Source organism: Drosophila ficusphila, unplaced genomic scaffold (assembly GCF_018152265.1).
Source record: "Drosophila ficusphila isolate 14025-0441.05 unplaced genomic scaffold, ASM1815226v1 contig_636, whole genome shotgun sequence".
In the NCBI taxonomy this organism is placed as follows: Eukaryota; Metazoa; Arthropoda; class Insecta; order Diptera; family Drosophilidae; genus Drosophila; species Drosophila ficusphila.
Window position 1 is genome coordinate 2,688,258 of NW_025064569.1, and position 15,560 is coordinate 2,703,817.

The 15,560-nt window shown below is 37.4% G+C and overlaps 2 protein-coding genes across 4 annotated transcripts; one reads left to right on the forward strand and one right to left on the reverse strand.

Moving 5' to 3' along the window:
* Positions 1-338: 338 nt before the first annotated feature.
* On the forward strand, positions 339-7,654 carry LOC108101392 (CCR4-NOT transcription complex subunit 3). Of its 3 annotated transcripts, none has more exons than XM_043208730.1 (11): positions 339-623; positions 831-975; positions 1,049-1,146; positions 1,207-1,356; positions 1,414-2,223; positions 2,293-2,362; positions 2,423-2,776; positions 2,836-2,982; positions 5,711-6,312; positions 6,377-6,586; positions 6,641-7,654. In XM_043208730.1, the coding sequence occupies exons 2-11, from the start codon at positions 951-953 to the stop codon at positions 6,737-6,739; spliced, it is 2,565 nt and encodes an 854-aa protein (XP_043064665.1). In that variant the 5' UTR covers positions 339-623; positions 831-950; the 3' UTR covers positions 6,740-7,654. The 3 variants fall into 3 exon arrangements, with proteins under 3 accessions (XP_043064665.1, XP_043064666.1, XP_043064667.1); XM_043208731.1 differs by having other exon boundaries at positions 339-563; XM_043208732.1 differs by having other exon boundaries at positions 339-975; positions 6,383-6,586.
* Positions 2,960-9,973, reverse strand: LOC108101393 (protein-associating with the carboxyl-terminal domain of ezrin). The gene is made up of 3 exons (XM_017205712.2): positions 9,695-9,973; positions 7,835-9,643; positions 2,960-3,038 (listed from the first exon to the last, which is right to left on the reverse strand). The coding sequence occupies exons 1-3, from the start codon at positions 9,902-9,904 to the stop codon at positions 3,015-3,017; spliced, it is 2,043 nt and encodes a 680-aa protein (XP_017061201.1). The 5' UTR covers positions 9,905-9,973; the 3' UTR covers positions 2,960-3,014.
* Between the last annotated feature and the right edge of the window lie 5,587 nt (positions 9,974-15,560).

The following is a 15,560-nucleotide window of genomic DNA, read 5'->3' on the forward strand; positions in this document are numbered from 1 at the left end:
AAACATTTTACCCTCATGCGCCTAAAAAAGTTTCACTTCAAAAATCGATATATTTCCCTACAAGGTGAGAACCTTCCCTAAGGTCAGACTACTTCGTCATGTACTGCTGCGAGGAAATAATACGGTACTTAAAACGAAAATCACACTCAAAACAGTAGTTTTGGTTGTGTTTTGGTAAATAAATATATTGTGGTATGATATATTGTTGCTACTTTTTTTGCCCGTCTGAACACCTCATAACTTGGACACAGTGTAAACACGACTTCACTATCCTCTTTAGTGACAATAACATCGATAGATCGATTTGTGGTATATTGGATTCTTGGTATATATTCCAAGATGGCGGAATATGGGAAGAGGAAGATAACAAAAAGCAAGCGAAAAATCTTTAAGCGTATATTTAAATGTATAAATGCATAGGTCCATGAATTTCATAAGCCCCAGTACACTATTAACAACCAACCAGTCAATATCAAAGAAACCCGAGCACAGCTGCCACCATTTTGGTTTTTTTCGCACCCAGAGCTCTTGAACTGATCAAAAAAGTCGAATTTTTGCATTGAGTGAGTTACTGCACAGCGGAAAAAGAAGCCGACCAACAGGAATTTGCAACATTGCTGCTGGTAGGCGAGAAGTGTGTCTGGTCATAATCGCCTGGGAGCAAATCACTCGCGATTGCTCAGTGGACATCTTGAGTTCACTGCATCTGTTCCGCCACTGTAGAAGCCTAAAAACAATATTCAATATTTTGCCGAAACGCCTTAATATTTCTTTGCGTGTGCGAGCACCTAATTTGACGCCGAGACCTTATTCATCTACACATTTTGTAGACTCCACGAAACACCAAAGGAGATTCTGCAAAGACGGCCCGGGTGTTTTTATTGAAGCAGTGAGCTGCAGACTATGTCTCACTTTTTGCTTTTCCCAAACACACAGAAGCACACATAGTTATGGCTGCGACGAGAAAACTGCAAGGTAAGCAAATGCGTTTTCTGTTTAAGATTTTCGGACTACCTTTACCCTATCTTATATATCTTTTCGTGGCAAGGTGAAATTGATCGATGTTTAAAAAAGGTAGCCGAGGGCGTTGAAACTTTTGAGGATATATGGAAAAAAGTTCACAATGCAACAAACACTAATCAGAAAGTAAGTTTAAATAATCTCAAGTGTAGTAGAAATAATTTATGAGTTATCTTAATCCTTTAGCAAAAACATCTGCAAGAAAAGTATGAAGCAGATCTCAAAAAGGAGATCAAAAAGTTGCAACGACTACGCGACCAGATCAAATCATGGATTGCTTCTGCCGAGATTAAGGATAAAAGCGCCCTTCTCGAGAATCGAAGACTCATTGAAACTGTGGGTTTTTCTTAAGTTTTAATTTTACTAAGTATATAGAATTAAATTTCTTTTTAGCAAATGGAACGCTTTAAAGTTGTTGAGCGCGAAACAAAAACCAAAGCCTATTCAAAGGAAGGTTTGGGCGCTGCACAAAAGATGGATCCTGCGCAAAGAGTCAAGGATGATGCACGAAATTGGTTAACCAGTTCAATAAGCTCACTCCAAATTCAGATTGACCAGTATGAGAGTGAAATCGAATCGCTTTTGGCAGGGAAAAAAAAAAGATTGGATCGAGACAAACAAGAGCGGATGGATGACCTTCGAGGAAAACTTGACCGGCATAAATTTCATATAACAAAACTAGAGACTTTGCTTAGACTGCTAGACAACGACGGAGTTGAAGCAGAGCAGGTCAACAAAATTAAAGACGATGTAGAATACTATATTGACTCATCGCAAGAACCGGACTTTGAAGAAAATGAGTTTATTTACGATGATATTATCGGACTCGACGAAGTGGAGCTTAGCGGAACGGCTACGACGGATAGTAACAACAGTAACGAGACAAGTGGGTCTCCCAGTAGTGTCACTTCCGGAGGCAGTCCGTCACAGTCGCCAGTTACGGTTCAACACATTTTAAATACCTCGACGCAGGCAACCAGCAGTGGCAGCAGCGCAGCCAGTGCTGTGCTATTTCAGCAGCAATCGGCAGCCACGTCCAATGGTAGCAATGTAGGCTACGCGAGCGATACAAGCGCAGCTTCATCATCAGCAACCACATCTACAGATCCAGCGGGCAGCACAGCTGCCATTAACTGCAGTGGAGGAGGTGTTGGCGACAAGCGGAACAAGAGCAGCGACAGCAACTCCAACAACAAATCGAAAGTATTTATTGAAAACAATGCCCGTTTTGTGTATGGCTTTTGCAAAATTTTTGTGGTTTTTTTTCCCCAGCCACTGCCTCAGCAGCTTGTCAAGCCTACACCTGTGCGACCGTCGACCAAACCTCTTTCGAGTAGTGATAGTGAGTTTTAACATTTTTATGTCGCGAGTCTTCTTTTATTTAATGTTAATCCTTATGCAGCTCAAGTAAATAAGATTCTTAGCTCAACACCTAGCAAAAACCAGCAGCAACTGCCCACTGCAGCTTCAATCGTTGCTGCCTCCGGCTTGTCACAGAACAGTAGCAGTGGCAGCGGAAATGCCAATTCCCCAGCGGGAACAGGATCGCTACAATCAGCTTCTGGTGGTCACAATCCTGCGGTTCAGCCACACGCTCCAACGCCCGGGTTAAATGGCGCTAGTATCGCAGCCATCACAGTCGGTGTATCGAATGCCGTTCCGGCATCAAATCCGAGTACCATTAATGTTCAAGGCCCACCTGTGATTCAAGCAACACCAACCATTGCTTTTTCTGCCGTTGCAAAACACAGTTCATGTAAGATATTAAATCACTCATATTTAATGTTTCTACTTTAAAGGCATTTTCAACTTTAGCACTCCTGGAAAATGGGCCTTTACTGCAGCAGCAACAAACCATAGCTCCTACAGTGGCAGCTGCCGTTGGATCCGGAGCACAGGTACATTTGCAACAGGCAGCACAAATATCCAATCTTCAAACGAATTCCTCACATATACAAAATGGTAAGATTCTTTTAATAAATGTCGCTATAGCTTCAAGATTCACATAAATTAAACAACTAAAAAAAACGATGAAATTAATTAGCCTTTTCGCGTTTTTACTAGTTTGTGGTCTGAGTCGGTCGTTTTATTTTCCCAGAACCAAGCATAGAATAATAATAATTAATGAATGCGTTTTCAGAACCTTGTTATGGTTTTATAATAAAATTGTTGTATAACAGAATTGGATCGCTTAAGGGGGTCTGGCAACTTAAAAAAAAGCACAACTAAACTTTTAAGGTTATTTTGAACAATTAGGTGAATAATGTGATTTTTTGGTTCAAGATGTTGACAGATATTAGAGTTATCCATGCTGCGTAAAGCATTTCCTTAGAAAAGCTTTAAATTTTTGTTTAAAACATATTTACAAAAATTATTTTATTCTTTGTCCTCTTTCCAAGCCTGTGAACATCAAAAATTTTACATAGCTCGATATTTTCAATTTTTTTTCCACATTGTAAAAATATGACTTTTGACGTAATTTTTGTTTGTTTTATGTTCAATCGCGTTGATATGATAGATAGTTTTTATTTATCCCGCCCTCAAAAGACAAAAACATGGTTTTAGGAAAACTTGCTCAAAGTTTTTGATAACACTTCTTGCCTGACCCTTTTTTTTAAATGCTGTACTGTCTCAGTTTGTAAAATTCAGCGGTGAAAAAAAAAATGAAATAAAACAAGAAAGGAAACTAGCTTCCGCAAGCCGAAGCTTATATACCCTTGCAGTCATTAAATATGTCAAATAAAATTCATAAAGGCTAACAACATCGAAGCTATTACGATTTTTCTATTAATTTACCATATTAAATTTAAAAAAAAAACTTTTTTTACATTTGTTTTTTTTTTTTTTTTTTTTTGTCGAGAACATTGTGTACAAATTTTGAGTCAATTAAGGGGTTATATACCTTTTTGAGCGAAAAAAATGAGGGAACTTTGGATTTTTTTTCAGGTGTGAAGCAATTATTTTATGATACTGGGGGTTATTATTTATTGATAGTACATGTTTTTATAGACACAATAAACGTTTAATCTTAAAAAAATATAAATAACTTTCGAAGTTATGGCAATTCTCTCATAACCCTTTTTTTTTATAGCGGCTTGCGGTGACCACGATAGAAGTCCAGCGGGTCAACCAAAATCAATAAACCAAAAATTTTTTATTAGTTTAGTACTATTTCTAGTTCGTCATTGAATTACTTCAAGAATATTTGGTTTTTTCTGCATACAGTAACAATTTTTTCAAAAAATTTATTTTTTGAGCTCTAAAAATTGTATTAAAAATTTCTTATCTGCCCAATCGAAATTGGCGCATAAAAACTGATTCAATGACGAACTCGGCACAATCATTACGAATATTTAAAAAAAAATTGAAGAAGATCGATCAAATAGTTCTTGTGCAATCGCGGTCACAGCAAAAGCACTTTTGGAAAAAAACGACTTTGAGATAATCGCATTCAAAGTTTTACGTTGCGTTACAAAGAGTGACGAACCGCGCCTCAAAACGCTGTTTTCCTATCGAACTATTATTCGGATCTCTTCAAAAATTTGGGAAAATGTTCTCTAGGGGATATACTTTAGGATTCAGCAAAAAAAAATTTTTCGTTTTTTTGAAAAAAAAGAAGGTATATAACCCCTTAAGGCAGGTTCTCATCTTGTAGGGCCGAAAAATTGACATTTTTAAAAAAAATTGTTTTGAGAAAACGGTTAAAGATAAAAATCTGAAATTTGTAACTTTATTTAAAAACATATTTATTTTTCGAACAAAAATTTCAAAATTGAAAAATCAAAAAAGGGGCGGGAGGGGGCGTTCCTCAGTTGCAACATTTCGGCAAAAAGGTGTCCCGCTTACGGAAGTGATTCAGCCAAACCGGGTAATCGGAAACACAAAAACCGAAAAGATTCTTAAAGTGTACAGTACTGTGCATAAAATGAACTGCGATCAGAAAAAAAAAATGAAAATTGCAATTCGATGACGATTGGTTAACCCCAACGCCTTCAATTACTTCCGTAGATCCGAAAACGTGGTTCCGAGATAAACGGTTCCTGTAATTTGAATGATTTGGATCTGAAATTTTTTGAGAACATTTTTGGAACATATATCTATACGATAAGCCAACAAAAAAAAAACCAAAATTTTTTTGACACAAGGTGAGAACCTGCCTTACAGTCAAACTAACGGAGTTACAGCGTTTTGAACAACCGTATTTGGAAGTATTTTCACTTATAAAAATACTTTGAATCGATTTTGCCGAAGACGCTATTTTGAAAGTCGGTGAACATCAGAACTCAAAATCTACTGAACCGATCCTTTTCAAATTTTTAACACAAATTCTCAACATAAATACGCAGGTAATCAAGAAGTTTTTTTAATTTTTAATGTTTTTCTATTTTAAAAAAATAAATTAACAGCGATTTTTAAAGCTAAAATCGCACTTTTCACTTTCAAGTGCTCCCAAAAATAGACAAAAAATAAATTTAAAAGAAACTCTTCCTGATTATTTCGGGAAATTCATTATCTTTACAACGCATATCACATTTTATTTTTAAGATGATCCGTTAACGCCCTATGATGTTCACCGCAAAACAACTTTTTCTTTAGGCGCTTCGGAAGATTAACCGCCACAGGCTTATTTCTAAATATTTTTTAATAATTTTTTTTTTCTAAAGCATAAAATTATTATTATATTTTGCAGGTCTACCTGTCTTGGACAGCGCTAGCGAAAACCGCATTAGTGTCGTCGATACAATTTCCCTTAAAACAATGGCACAGGAAGCCATTAATCGATCGGGAATCGAGACAAATTCATTGAACCAGCAACAAGTTAGCAACATCGACACAAGGCAGCAGCATTCACTTCTTCACCAGCATTTTAGCTCGGAAAACACTGCCAATCCGCAGCAAGGGGCATCACAACAGCAACAACCACTCCAGAATACCAACGCAGCTGCGGCCGCCATCGGTTCAATTGCAGTTACAGCACATGCTGCAGCAAACAGCAACGGGCCTACCAGCGGCAGTGGACACATCAATATTTCTAACGCTGCAGGACAGCCGAACAGCGGCAATGCCAAGGTACATGTTTGCCAAAACCAACAAATGGCTACGACGGAAGCGCACATTCCTACGCTGCTTGGAGTGACTCCTTTAGGTCCAACGCCACTTCAAAAGGAGCATCAAATGCAGTTCCAAATGATGGAAGCCGCCTATTATCATTTGCCACAGCCTATGGACACGGAAAAGCTGCAAACGTACTTCCATCGCGCACCAGTGCCCACTCCAGCGCATTATCCACAGGTGGGGTTTTGAAACAAGATCTAGTTCATGCATGACTTACCATTTCTTTTATATTTTCATCAAGGCACAGCTCCCTATATACGATACCGTTGAATTCTATCAACGACTCTCAACTGAGACGCTGTTTTTTGTGTTCTATTATATGGAGGGATCCAAGGCCCAATATTTGGCGGCAAAGGCTTTAAAAAAGCAGAGTTGGCGTTTCCACACGAAGTACATGATGTGGTTTCAAAGGCATGAGGAACCCAAAATTATCAACGATGATTACGAACAGGTGAGCAAGCCAATATGATTTCTAGAGCTAACTAAAGCTAAACACCTTTCACAGGGTACGTACATCTATTTTGACTACGAAAAGTGGAGTCAGCGGAAAAAGGAGGGTTTCACCTTTGAATACAAGTACTTAGAGGACAAAGAGCTGAATTAAAATATTGCGATGTGTGTTGTCGTTTGTCTATAAAAAATGAATTAAAAGAATTGAAAAAATAATCCCATTTTCATACAAAATTACACATACACAAATCATAACATAAAAACTCAAAAACACTAAGCGAGAGATAAAAAAAGAAAAAAAAGAAAGAAATAAACACGAGAGCAAGCGAGCTGTAAGCATAAGTTAAAAGAGAAATGAAGTATTCGGAATGTGTGTTAAAATTTATGCTTTTTGTGTTTTTTTTCCGCACAATTCATAAGGATGCTATAAGACATGAGATTAAACGTAACTCATATTAAAGTTTTCTAAGCGTTCTTTAAGCTGAGCTTTCTTTTTCATGCAAGCTATATATATATTATAATACGTTTCGTAGTCCTTTCAACTTCCAATTGTTTCTTTTTGTATAATATTCTAGCAACCAAGTGCACGCCACATTTTTAAATAAATCAAAAAAAAAAAAAAAAAAATAAGAACATTTTGAGCCCATTTTAATGTCTTTAAAATAGGGCCTATGATCAAGTTAAAAAATTCACTACATTTTTTAAAAATGATTGTAATTTTGGCTACCAGATTGGGTACATTCTGAAAGCCAAAAATAGTGAAATGCAAATTGAACTATTTTAAATAAAAGAAGGAATATGAGTCAAAAGTGGGTCATGTTAATATATGCACAATCTCGGTCAAATTCACTTCGCAATTTTAAAATTTTTTAGTTTTAAAACAAAATTCCCCGTTTAACTAAGTATAATGGTGTCAATTTTTCGTTCTGTCCTTGTCGTTGCGCTTTAGATTTTACAGTTGACAGTTACATTATAAAATAGTAGTAGAGATAATTTTAAGAGACAACTGCATTTTAGAATGTTTTGCGTAAATAAAGCATTTTTACTGATATTGTAATATGACACTTAAGAATTTTAAAGTTTCATTTTAAAAAGAAAGCAAAATCGGAACAAATTTTAAAGTTATTAAATATGCATATAAAAATATGTCATTAAATTATGGTACTTAATTAATGGTTTGCAATTGACTTAAGATTCCTCGGAGAATGATCAGAATTGCAATACGTTATAATTCCGACTAAAGCCTCACCGCTGTATCCATGCCCCAGACAATGTCTTCCTCATCCTGCTCGTCATGGCCCCAACCTTTATCTGCTTCCGTATCCAGTTCGTAGCTGTTACCAGTAAGAGTAGCCGCAGCCAATCTGCTGCTTATTATTTCCGCTGGTTCACTGCTACTGATCTTAGTTTCAATGTAGGGCTCCATGTCTTTGAAAAAGTCATACTCGCTTAACTTTGAGCTGTGAACCACGGATTGCACTTGAATGTCCAGCCCGTTAAGATCGTCAATACCCTTGTGATCCGTATGCAACTTTCTTGTTGAAAAACTTGTGTTCAAGGTAGCTGAATGGCAAGAGTCGTGAATTACAATTTGCTCATCGTGTGCGGTTTCATCTTTCAACTCGTCCGTTTGGCTGTGTGAGCTCTTGAGTTCGTCTGTAGTATCCCCCCAATCAGACCATATCCTATCTGTAGTTATGTTTGTAATAGTATTTTCAAGGCATGCTCCAAGGTTGTTAAAGTTGCTATCAGGACTGATATGTGGATCCATGTCTTGAGACGTTTCATACAAATTTTGTACATTCTTTTCGTCTTCGCCTCCGTCTGGACTGAGGCGACGTGGGAGGTGGTCCACATTGTTTTCTGTTGGCATTGGGCTACCAGAGACCATAAATTCTTCCTCGACATCAAATGATGTAGTGTTCATTACGGGAGTTATTGACCGGGGCATATCCTTTGAATTTTGGCGCTCTGTGGAGACAGCTGCGTGCGGCCGACCATCCGAAAAAAAACGGCGACGATCCCCGCCTAGAACTTTGCTACCTCCCAATATGTGAACCAAAGCAGCCATGCTTTTAAGGGTTTTAGCAACCAGAACGTCATTAGTGTCGCTTAGACCAAGACGCAAGTGCGGAAGGATCTCACTCTCCAGTTGCTCGTCGCCCAGGAGGCGCACATAGTCCGCAAAATAGTCCAATAGTATCAAACGGATCTGTGCATCTCGCATACGGAACATTTTGAGTATGTGCGGCATTAAGTATTGGACGTAGATCTGCGGAGAAAACAACGATGTTGCTTTATCTATAGCTTTTGTACGAAATACATAAGGAATCACAAATTGTTGCGCGGAAGAATCTAGTAGAACCATTCTAGAAACCAGGTCACTTGCCAGCTGCGAGGCCACAACTTCCTCGTCGAAACTTCGCAGCCGTTGAATCAAACTTCGAAAGAAATGTTGGCGCTCCTGTACCGATTTCAGCGGCAACTCGAAAAGAAAGGAGTGTATAAGTATGAATTCGTGATTGAAATAGGGATGTAGCAAGATGGCCGAAAGTCTGGGCCTAAGTTTTGTATTCTGGTGTTTCAGATGCGTGCCGCAGTACTCACGAAATTCATGAACATGCGGAGTGCCATCCCCATCATCACTGTCGGTTTTTCTTCTGCTCAACACGTGCTCACACAGAACGGCGAAGGAATATTGCTCGAAATTCTCTTCGCAAATATTGGGATCCAAAAAAGTACGAGCAAGGTCAATCAGCTGTTTGTTGACTTCCGTGGCTGTCCAAACGTACTCGAAGCCAGATAGGCGCCAATTACCACTGTCCGTCACGTAAATATTATGTGTGCTTATGTTTAAGTGCCTGGCAAGTGCTTTCTCAGTTAAAAATATAAGACTGCATAGGATTGTCCGCAGGCCAAGACATTTTTCTAAGTCTGTCTGACAGTCCAATACCTTGTTCAGAGGCACGACTTTTTCCGTTGCAAGGTAATTCCTTCCCGACTTTTCCCAGCTAGTTACATATTTCAAAATGTGTGGGTGGCGATAGATCTTCAGGTTCTAAGAGAAAATATTCAGTTAAAAGATATTTTTTGAACCCTGAAAATCTACCTTTATTGCCCTTTCAGTCGGGCCCACTCCAAGCGACCAGAGCTGATCTTTGACGCAGACTTCGCTCTGAAAAATCGACAGCAGTTTAGTGCAACATTCGTCATTGAATGTTGTGGGAAGCTCAGCGTTATATAAGGTCCAAAAATCATTTATCTCGACCGCATTTTTTTCAATGGTTAGGCCTTTTAATTTACTGCCTTCATTGCCCATTTCTTTTTCTGCTTCCGACAATTTTTACAGTAATACCAGGTTTTGGCAACTTGTTTCCTAGAGCCACATCTTTGTTTAAATGTTTTGTATGATTTATACTTAGCCGCATCAAAAAGTTGATGCGTAATATATGATGCGGAGAGTAAACACATAATCGCGTTGATGCAAAAACAGCTGATCTGCCTAAAAAATGCATAAGCAGTAAAAGACGAAGACTTTGAGAAGAATTACGATTTTAACTTAACACAACAGAACACATTTTTATAAACTTTTTGGAATGAATTTTTTTTTTATTTTTGGCGACAAACCAATGTGGTAGGTTAAGTAAGAAATAAGAAAGGAAGCAAAAAAAATTTTCAATATTATCACCAATTTTTTCCTATGACAGCTATATGACAGCACATTTGCATAAAAAGGCACGACTTCGACTGGCGCCCAGTTAACTCAGTTCATTTGTGAAATAAAACATATGTATCATATCACATTTCGCATGTTCGTACAAGTTAATAAGCAGGTTCTCGCCTTGTGGACCCAAAAAAAGGCACCTTTTTAAGAATTTATTTTTTTTAGAAAACGGTTACCATTTTTTCTGGATATGAATACTCATTTATTTTGAGAAATTTTGAAATTAAAAAAATCAAAAAAAGGAGGGGGCGTTCCTCAGTAGTGGCATGTCGGCGGGGAGATATCCCGCTACCGGAGTGATTCAGCCAAAACGCGTAATCTAAATCACAAAAACCGAAAAGATTCTTAAAGTGTACAGTATTATGTATTAATTAATTAATTAAACTACAATCGGGAAAAAACGATGAAAATTGCAAAAGTTATAAACTTTTGAAAATAAAATACGATTTTCGGCTTTTTTTTTTACATATTATTAAAAAAAAAATTTCAATATTTTTGGTTGATCGTAGTTCATTTATTAGAAAAATCTATAAGGAACATTTAAAAAAGTTTTCCCTTCAATGTACCGGTGCTCGACAATGCTCCATGTAAAGGCCTGTAACTCTTTTAATTTTTCCAATTTTGATCTGAAATTTGTTGATAAATCAAAAAAAAATCGATTCTATTTTCCCCACATGGTGAGAACCTGCCTTGAATATAACATAAGCTAAAAAAACATCAACATTTTGGTCGACGTTATTATTTTATTTTATTTATTTCTATTTTATTTTCGATCTTTCCAGAAATCCGATTTCAATAAAATTTAAAAACACAATATCGAAAAAACTGAAGTCGGTAAATACATGGCCTTAAAAACTAGAGCTTAGTTTACATAGAAACAAAAAGACGGACAGACGTATTTCGATTCAGATCGTGATGCTGATCAAAAACATAAATTATCTCATAAGTTGGTAGCCCGATGGTAGTGCTGCTCCAGAATGGGCCGATGATGAGGTGGCACCGGTAGGGCGCTTGCTGAGTAGTAGGGCTGCTGTCCAGGTGGCTAGATGAGAATTGGCGGCCGGGCTGCTATTTCTAGATGGCCGCTGATGGTGGGACACCGGTAGGGTGCTTACTGGGTGCTAATATGAAGTTAATGATGAGAGGGTGACTGCCCCCCTATACCCCTGGCCTTAAGCTCAGTGTGCGAATGCAAATAATAAAACGGCGATCAAGTTTATGAGCCAAGTGCTCTTTATTCAAATAATTGTAAAACAGAACTGAGGAACTTAGCTGTAAAGAAGGGAGCTTAGTCGGCAGGCCGACCGCATATTAGTGGAAAATGCCAGTGGCGTATCTAGGGTTACTGGCGCCCGGGGCAAAGTGGAAAATTTGCGCCCCCCTACCCCTCTGCCTTACGAACGTGACAGACTATTGTTTTTCAAATTAATAACATTTAAAATATTTTGAGTATTTGAAGGTTTATTAAGGGTAAAGTTTTAAAATTAAAAAAAATTTTTTTTTAATTTTTTAAAAAATTTTTTTTAAGTTTTATTTTCTAAAAACCGATATGTTGAGAATATTGTGTAAAAATTTTTAGTCAGAGTCAAACTAACGGAGTTACAGCCATTTAAACGACCGAATTTGGACGTATTTTAACGTATACAAATACTTTGAATCGATTTTCCCGAAAACGTTATTTTGAAAGTCGGTGAACATCAGAACTCAAAATCTACCGAACCAATCCTTTTCAAATTTTTAACACAAAGGCTCCACATAAATATACAGGTAATCAGGAAGAGTTTTTTTTATAATTAAATTTTTTTACTATTTTTAAAAAATAAATGAACTGCGATTTTTTGACCTAAAATCGCACTTTTCACTTCCAAGTGCTATAATCATATAGATAGATAAAAAAAATATATATAATAATGGAAAAAAATTATAACGTCGTTGTTTTTAATCCCACGAGCAAAATATGGATTTTCTAATGACCCTTGAATTGAGTAAAAAATTTCATTAAAATCTGACAACGTAGTTATATAGCTGCCATAGGAAAGATCTAAAAATCTATATAGAAATTATGGAAACTAAATTATGACATCGTCGTTTTTCATCAGAATGGTTTTGGAATATAGAGTTTTCTATCAACTTTGGAAATACGAATTAAACAATAGTCGAAAATTTGGAAAATTTATAGAAAAATCGTCATAGCTTCGATGATGTTTAGCCTTTATGCATTTTTATCGACATATTTGATGACTGGGCATATAAGCTTCGGCTTGCCGAAGCTAGCTTCCTTCTTGTTATAATTATTTTGTTAGATGAACGTGATTTTTCGAAACATACAGTGTAATTCAAATACGATTTTGCGCCCCTTAGATTTGGCGCCCGGGGCACTTGCCCCTTTAGCCCCCCCTAGATCCGCCACTGGAAAATGCTGACCGGAAACCAATGAACTAACGGCCCCCAAAGGCGGGTATGCTGAGTCAGCATCTATGTGTGTGGGTTGCTTGCTTTTGCCTGCATCGAAGGTCCTTGCAAAGGCAAAGGGACATTGCTCTGCTTATTGAACTGCGGCTAAGAATGCAGGGAGCGTCTCCTGTCGCCTTTTCTCCACTCCTTCAATCCTCCAATGCTCCACTTGGTTGGTTCGTTGCCTTGGCTGGTTATTAAATTTCTAACGACTGTTTTTTACCCCTCAGTAGTGTTAACTTATATGCACTTTATGAGGTCTGAGATGTCTCCTTCACTGAGCTGCAAACTTTTGACTAAAATTAAAAATCGATCAAAATTATTCTTTTTGGAGCAACTCTCTCCCCAGCATATCTACCAATCGAAAGTGAGTCGCCATTACACATACAAACAGAAGAGTGGGTTCGGAGCAAGGAAGGAAGGGCAAATGTATTTTCTGCACATCTGGAAAAGTCTTCAAACCACTTACATCCACAAATAGTTTGTGCTTCCAATAAACATAATTCCAGAGGCTGCCCCACCCATCATATTCCGATCAGAGGAAATTATGAGTTATAACGCTTACGAGAAACAAAAAGCGCTTGATGAATATTATCCGCGACGATAGAAAAAGTCTGTCATCACAATGCTCCATAAAGCCGGCAAGGGAAAAGGACCCTCATCATTTCGGCCAATCAAATATATTTGAAAAGCTGATCCTGAATCGTATAAGCAACACCTACAGTCGCATAATGCCATCCCCATGCACCAACCCCATGCACCAATCTACAGAGATCCGAAAAACATTTGAAAGTTGAGAGTATTGTTCCGCAGTCTTTTTGAATGTCACCCAGGATCGATCGTATTTGGTTGCAGTCCTCAAACCAATTTGGAAATACGGCACTGATCTAAAGGGGGGCCGACTGCGTTAGTAACTTCGGAGTAATCCAGAGAGCTCAATCAAAGATACTGAAAACTATTTTTTGTTCACCGTGGTACATACAGAATGAAAACATTCACAGAGATTTAAATGTGGAATCTGTTAAAGATGAAATCGACAATTTAATACGATCAAGCTATAGGCTCAAAAAAATAGGCTTGCGCGGTCTTTTACCTGGAACGCTAGCCATAACGACTCCGGCGAAGAGACCTCCCCAGCCAGCAACAATAGCTTGGGTAGTTTTTATAAATACTTAATTGTAATTTATTAAAAATATTTGAATACTTTTCGTCCGTCCCGAGGGGAAAAGATTCGATAAATAAAACACTGTAATTAAAAAAAAAAAATGTTAGTCTTTAATCCGACCTGAGAAATTTTCAAAACTGTTGCAGCGATAATTTACTAAATTTAAACAGCTCTAAGTGCAAGCTGATGACGTTTTGTCTGTTCAATCCGCATAATGTCACGCTTTTTGACGATCTTGACGTAAATTTATTTCCCACTTCATGTTTCGAACATGATTAATAAAGGTAGAACTTATTTACATCGTTGATCCGGTCAATCCTTGAGTGTGGGGCTCTGTTCTCAGTACGGTATGCACGCTGATCAAATATAATGAGTCCAAAAATTATTTTGCTATTTGCCTGACGCCGCCTTAATTTTAATGCAAACCTATTTTACCCTCTTATTCGAGCAGATTGATTTTTATTAACTTCCCCCTTCTTAATTACGACAGAACGCTGCTTGGTACTGTATTTATTTTTTGCCTTATACGTGGTGAAAATGACAGTCCTTAATTGTTGGGTAGTTTAAATTTCTCGGTGTCAAATTCCTTTAGTTTGAAATCAATGTAATTATAACTTGCTTGAGCCTTTTAAAATACTTTATCAGAACAAAATACTCTGAAAGGCTTATTGTCGGGTCAACCAGCCCCAGCAGATAATTAGTTTCTCTTAATGGGATCTCTTATCTTACCTGCATAATTACCATCGCTCTCTCTCTATCTTTTTTCAATCGCTTTCTCGTTAGCTTCCACTTTGGGTCAGAAATCGGCTGATCCCTTTCTCACTTGTAATTCTAACTCTTCTTTTCGATCCCGCGGACAATTTTTGTCAATAGCTTTCGCTAAAATAAAATCGCAGTCTTTGCAGAACTTAAAACCTAAATTTTCGTCGATTAATTTCAATATCTAATAAAAATGCTTATTAACTCAACATTTGGTGACCCCGACGTGATTGTGCATAAAAAAAATACCGAGTGCAAGTCACAAAAAATAATTTATTTTACAAGGCTGCATATCTCACTTTATCTTATGTTGCAGCTGCATTGTGCGTCGGCCGGTCATAAATATAATAATACAAATTTATTTAAATTGATGTGTGCAAATAATATTAGGTTGTCAAAAAAGTCTTGCGGTATTTTCGCTAGTTGGCGCTGAAAGCGCGTAGTTCTTGTTTTATTCGTCGCATCAGGTCATACCAAAACATTTTTGGAAAGCTCATTTCATGGACAAAATAAAGAGAAAATACGGCATATTTTACAGTACTACTACTACTACTACGAAGAGGTACGATCGAGTTTCGTGCACAAAACGAACGAGTTCGAACCATTCACTTGAGTGTTCTGCTTACAGATTCAAACTGATTTGTTGGTTTCGGTATGATGATAGAAAATGATCGTACCGAAAAAGACGATCAAGTACAACGAGGCACGAACCGCTCAGACTTCAATCAAGTTGCACTTGAATTGAATGTGAGTGAAAGAATCAGATCGAAAATGTGTGCATAGTTTTTATGTAAATATGTTTATTTTAAAGGAAACAAGTTGCGATGCATTAATTTAACCAAAATACAAAACTTCATTTATTTCTTCATTATT

What these genes read in the sequence shown, in the direction of transcription:
- LOC108101392 (XM_043208730.1), top strand. Translation starts at nt 951, where the DNA reads ATGGCTGCGACGAGAAAACTGCAAG. An exon ending in ACTCCAACAACAAATCGAAA is followed by an intron (nt 2,224 to 2,292) that starts GTATTTATTGAA and finishes TTTTTTCCCCAG; the next exon opens with CCACTGCCTCAGCAGCTTGT. An exon ending in ACCTCTTTCGAGTAGTGATA is followed by an intron (nt 2,363 to 2,422) that starts GTGAGTTTTAAC and finishes ATCCTTATGCAG; the next exon opens with CTCAAGTAAATAAGATTCTT.
- LOC108101393 (XM_017205712.2), bottom strand. Translation starts at nt 9,904, where the DNA reads ATGGGCAATGAAGGCAGTAAATTAAAAGGCCTAACCATTGAAAAAAAT. An exon ending in CGACTGAAAGGGCAATAAAG is followed by an intron (nt 9,644 to 9,694) that starts GTAGATTTTCAG and finishes ATTTTCTCTTAG; the next exon opens with AACCTGAAGATCTATCGCCA. An exon ending in TCTGGGGCATGGATACAGCG is followed by an intron (nt 3,039 to 7,834) that starts GTGAGGCTTTAG and finishes CGTTTTTTTTAG; the next exon opens with TTGTTTAATTTATGTGAATC.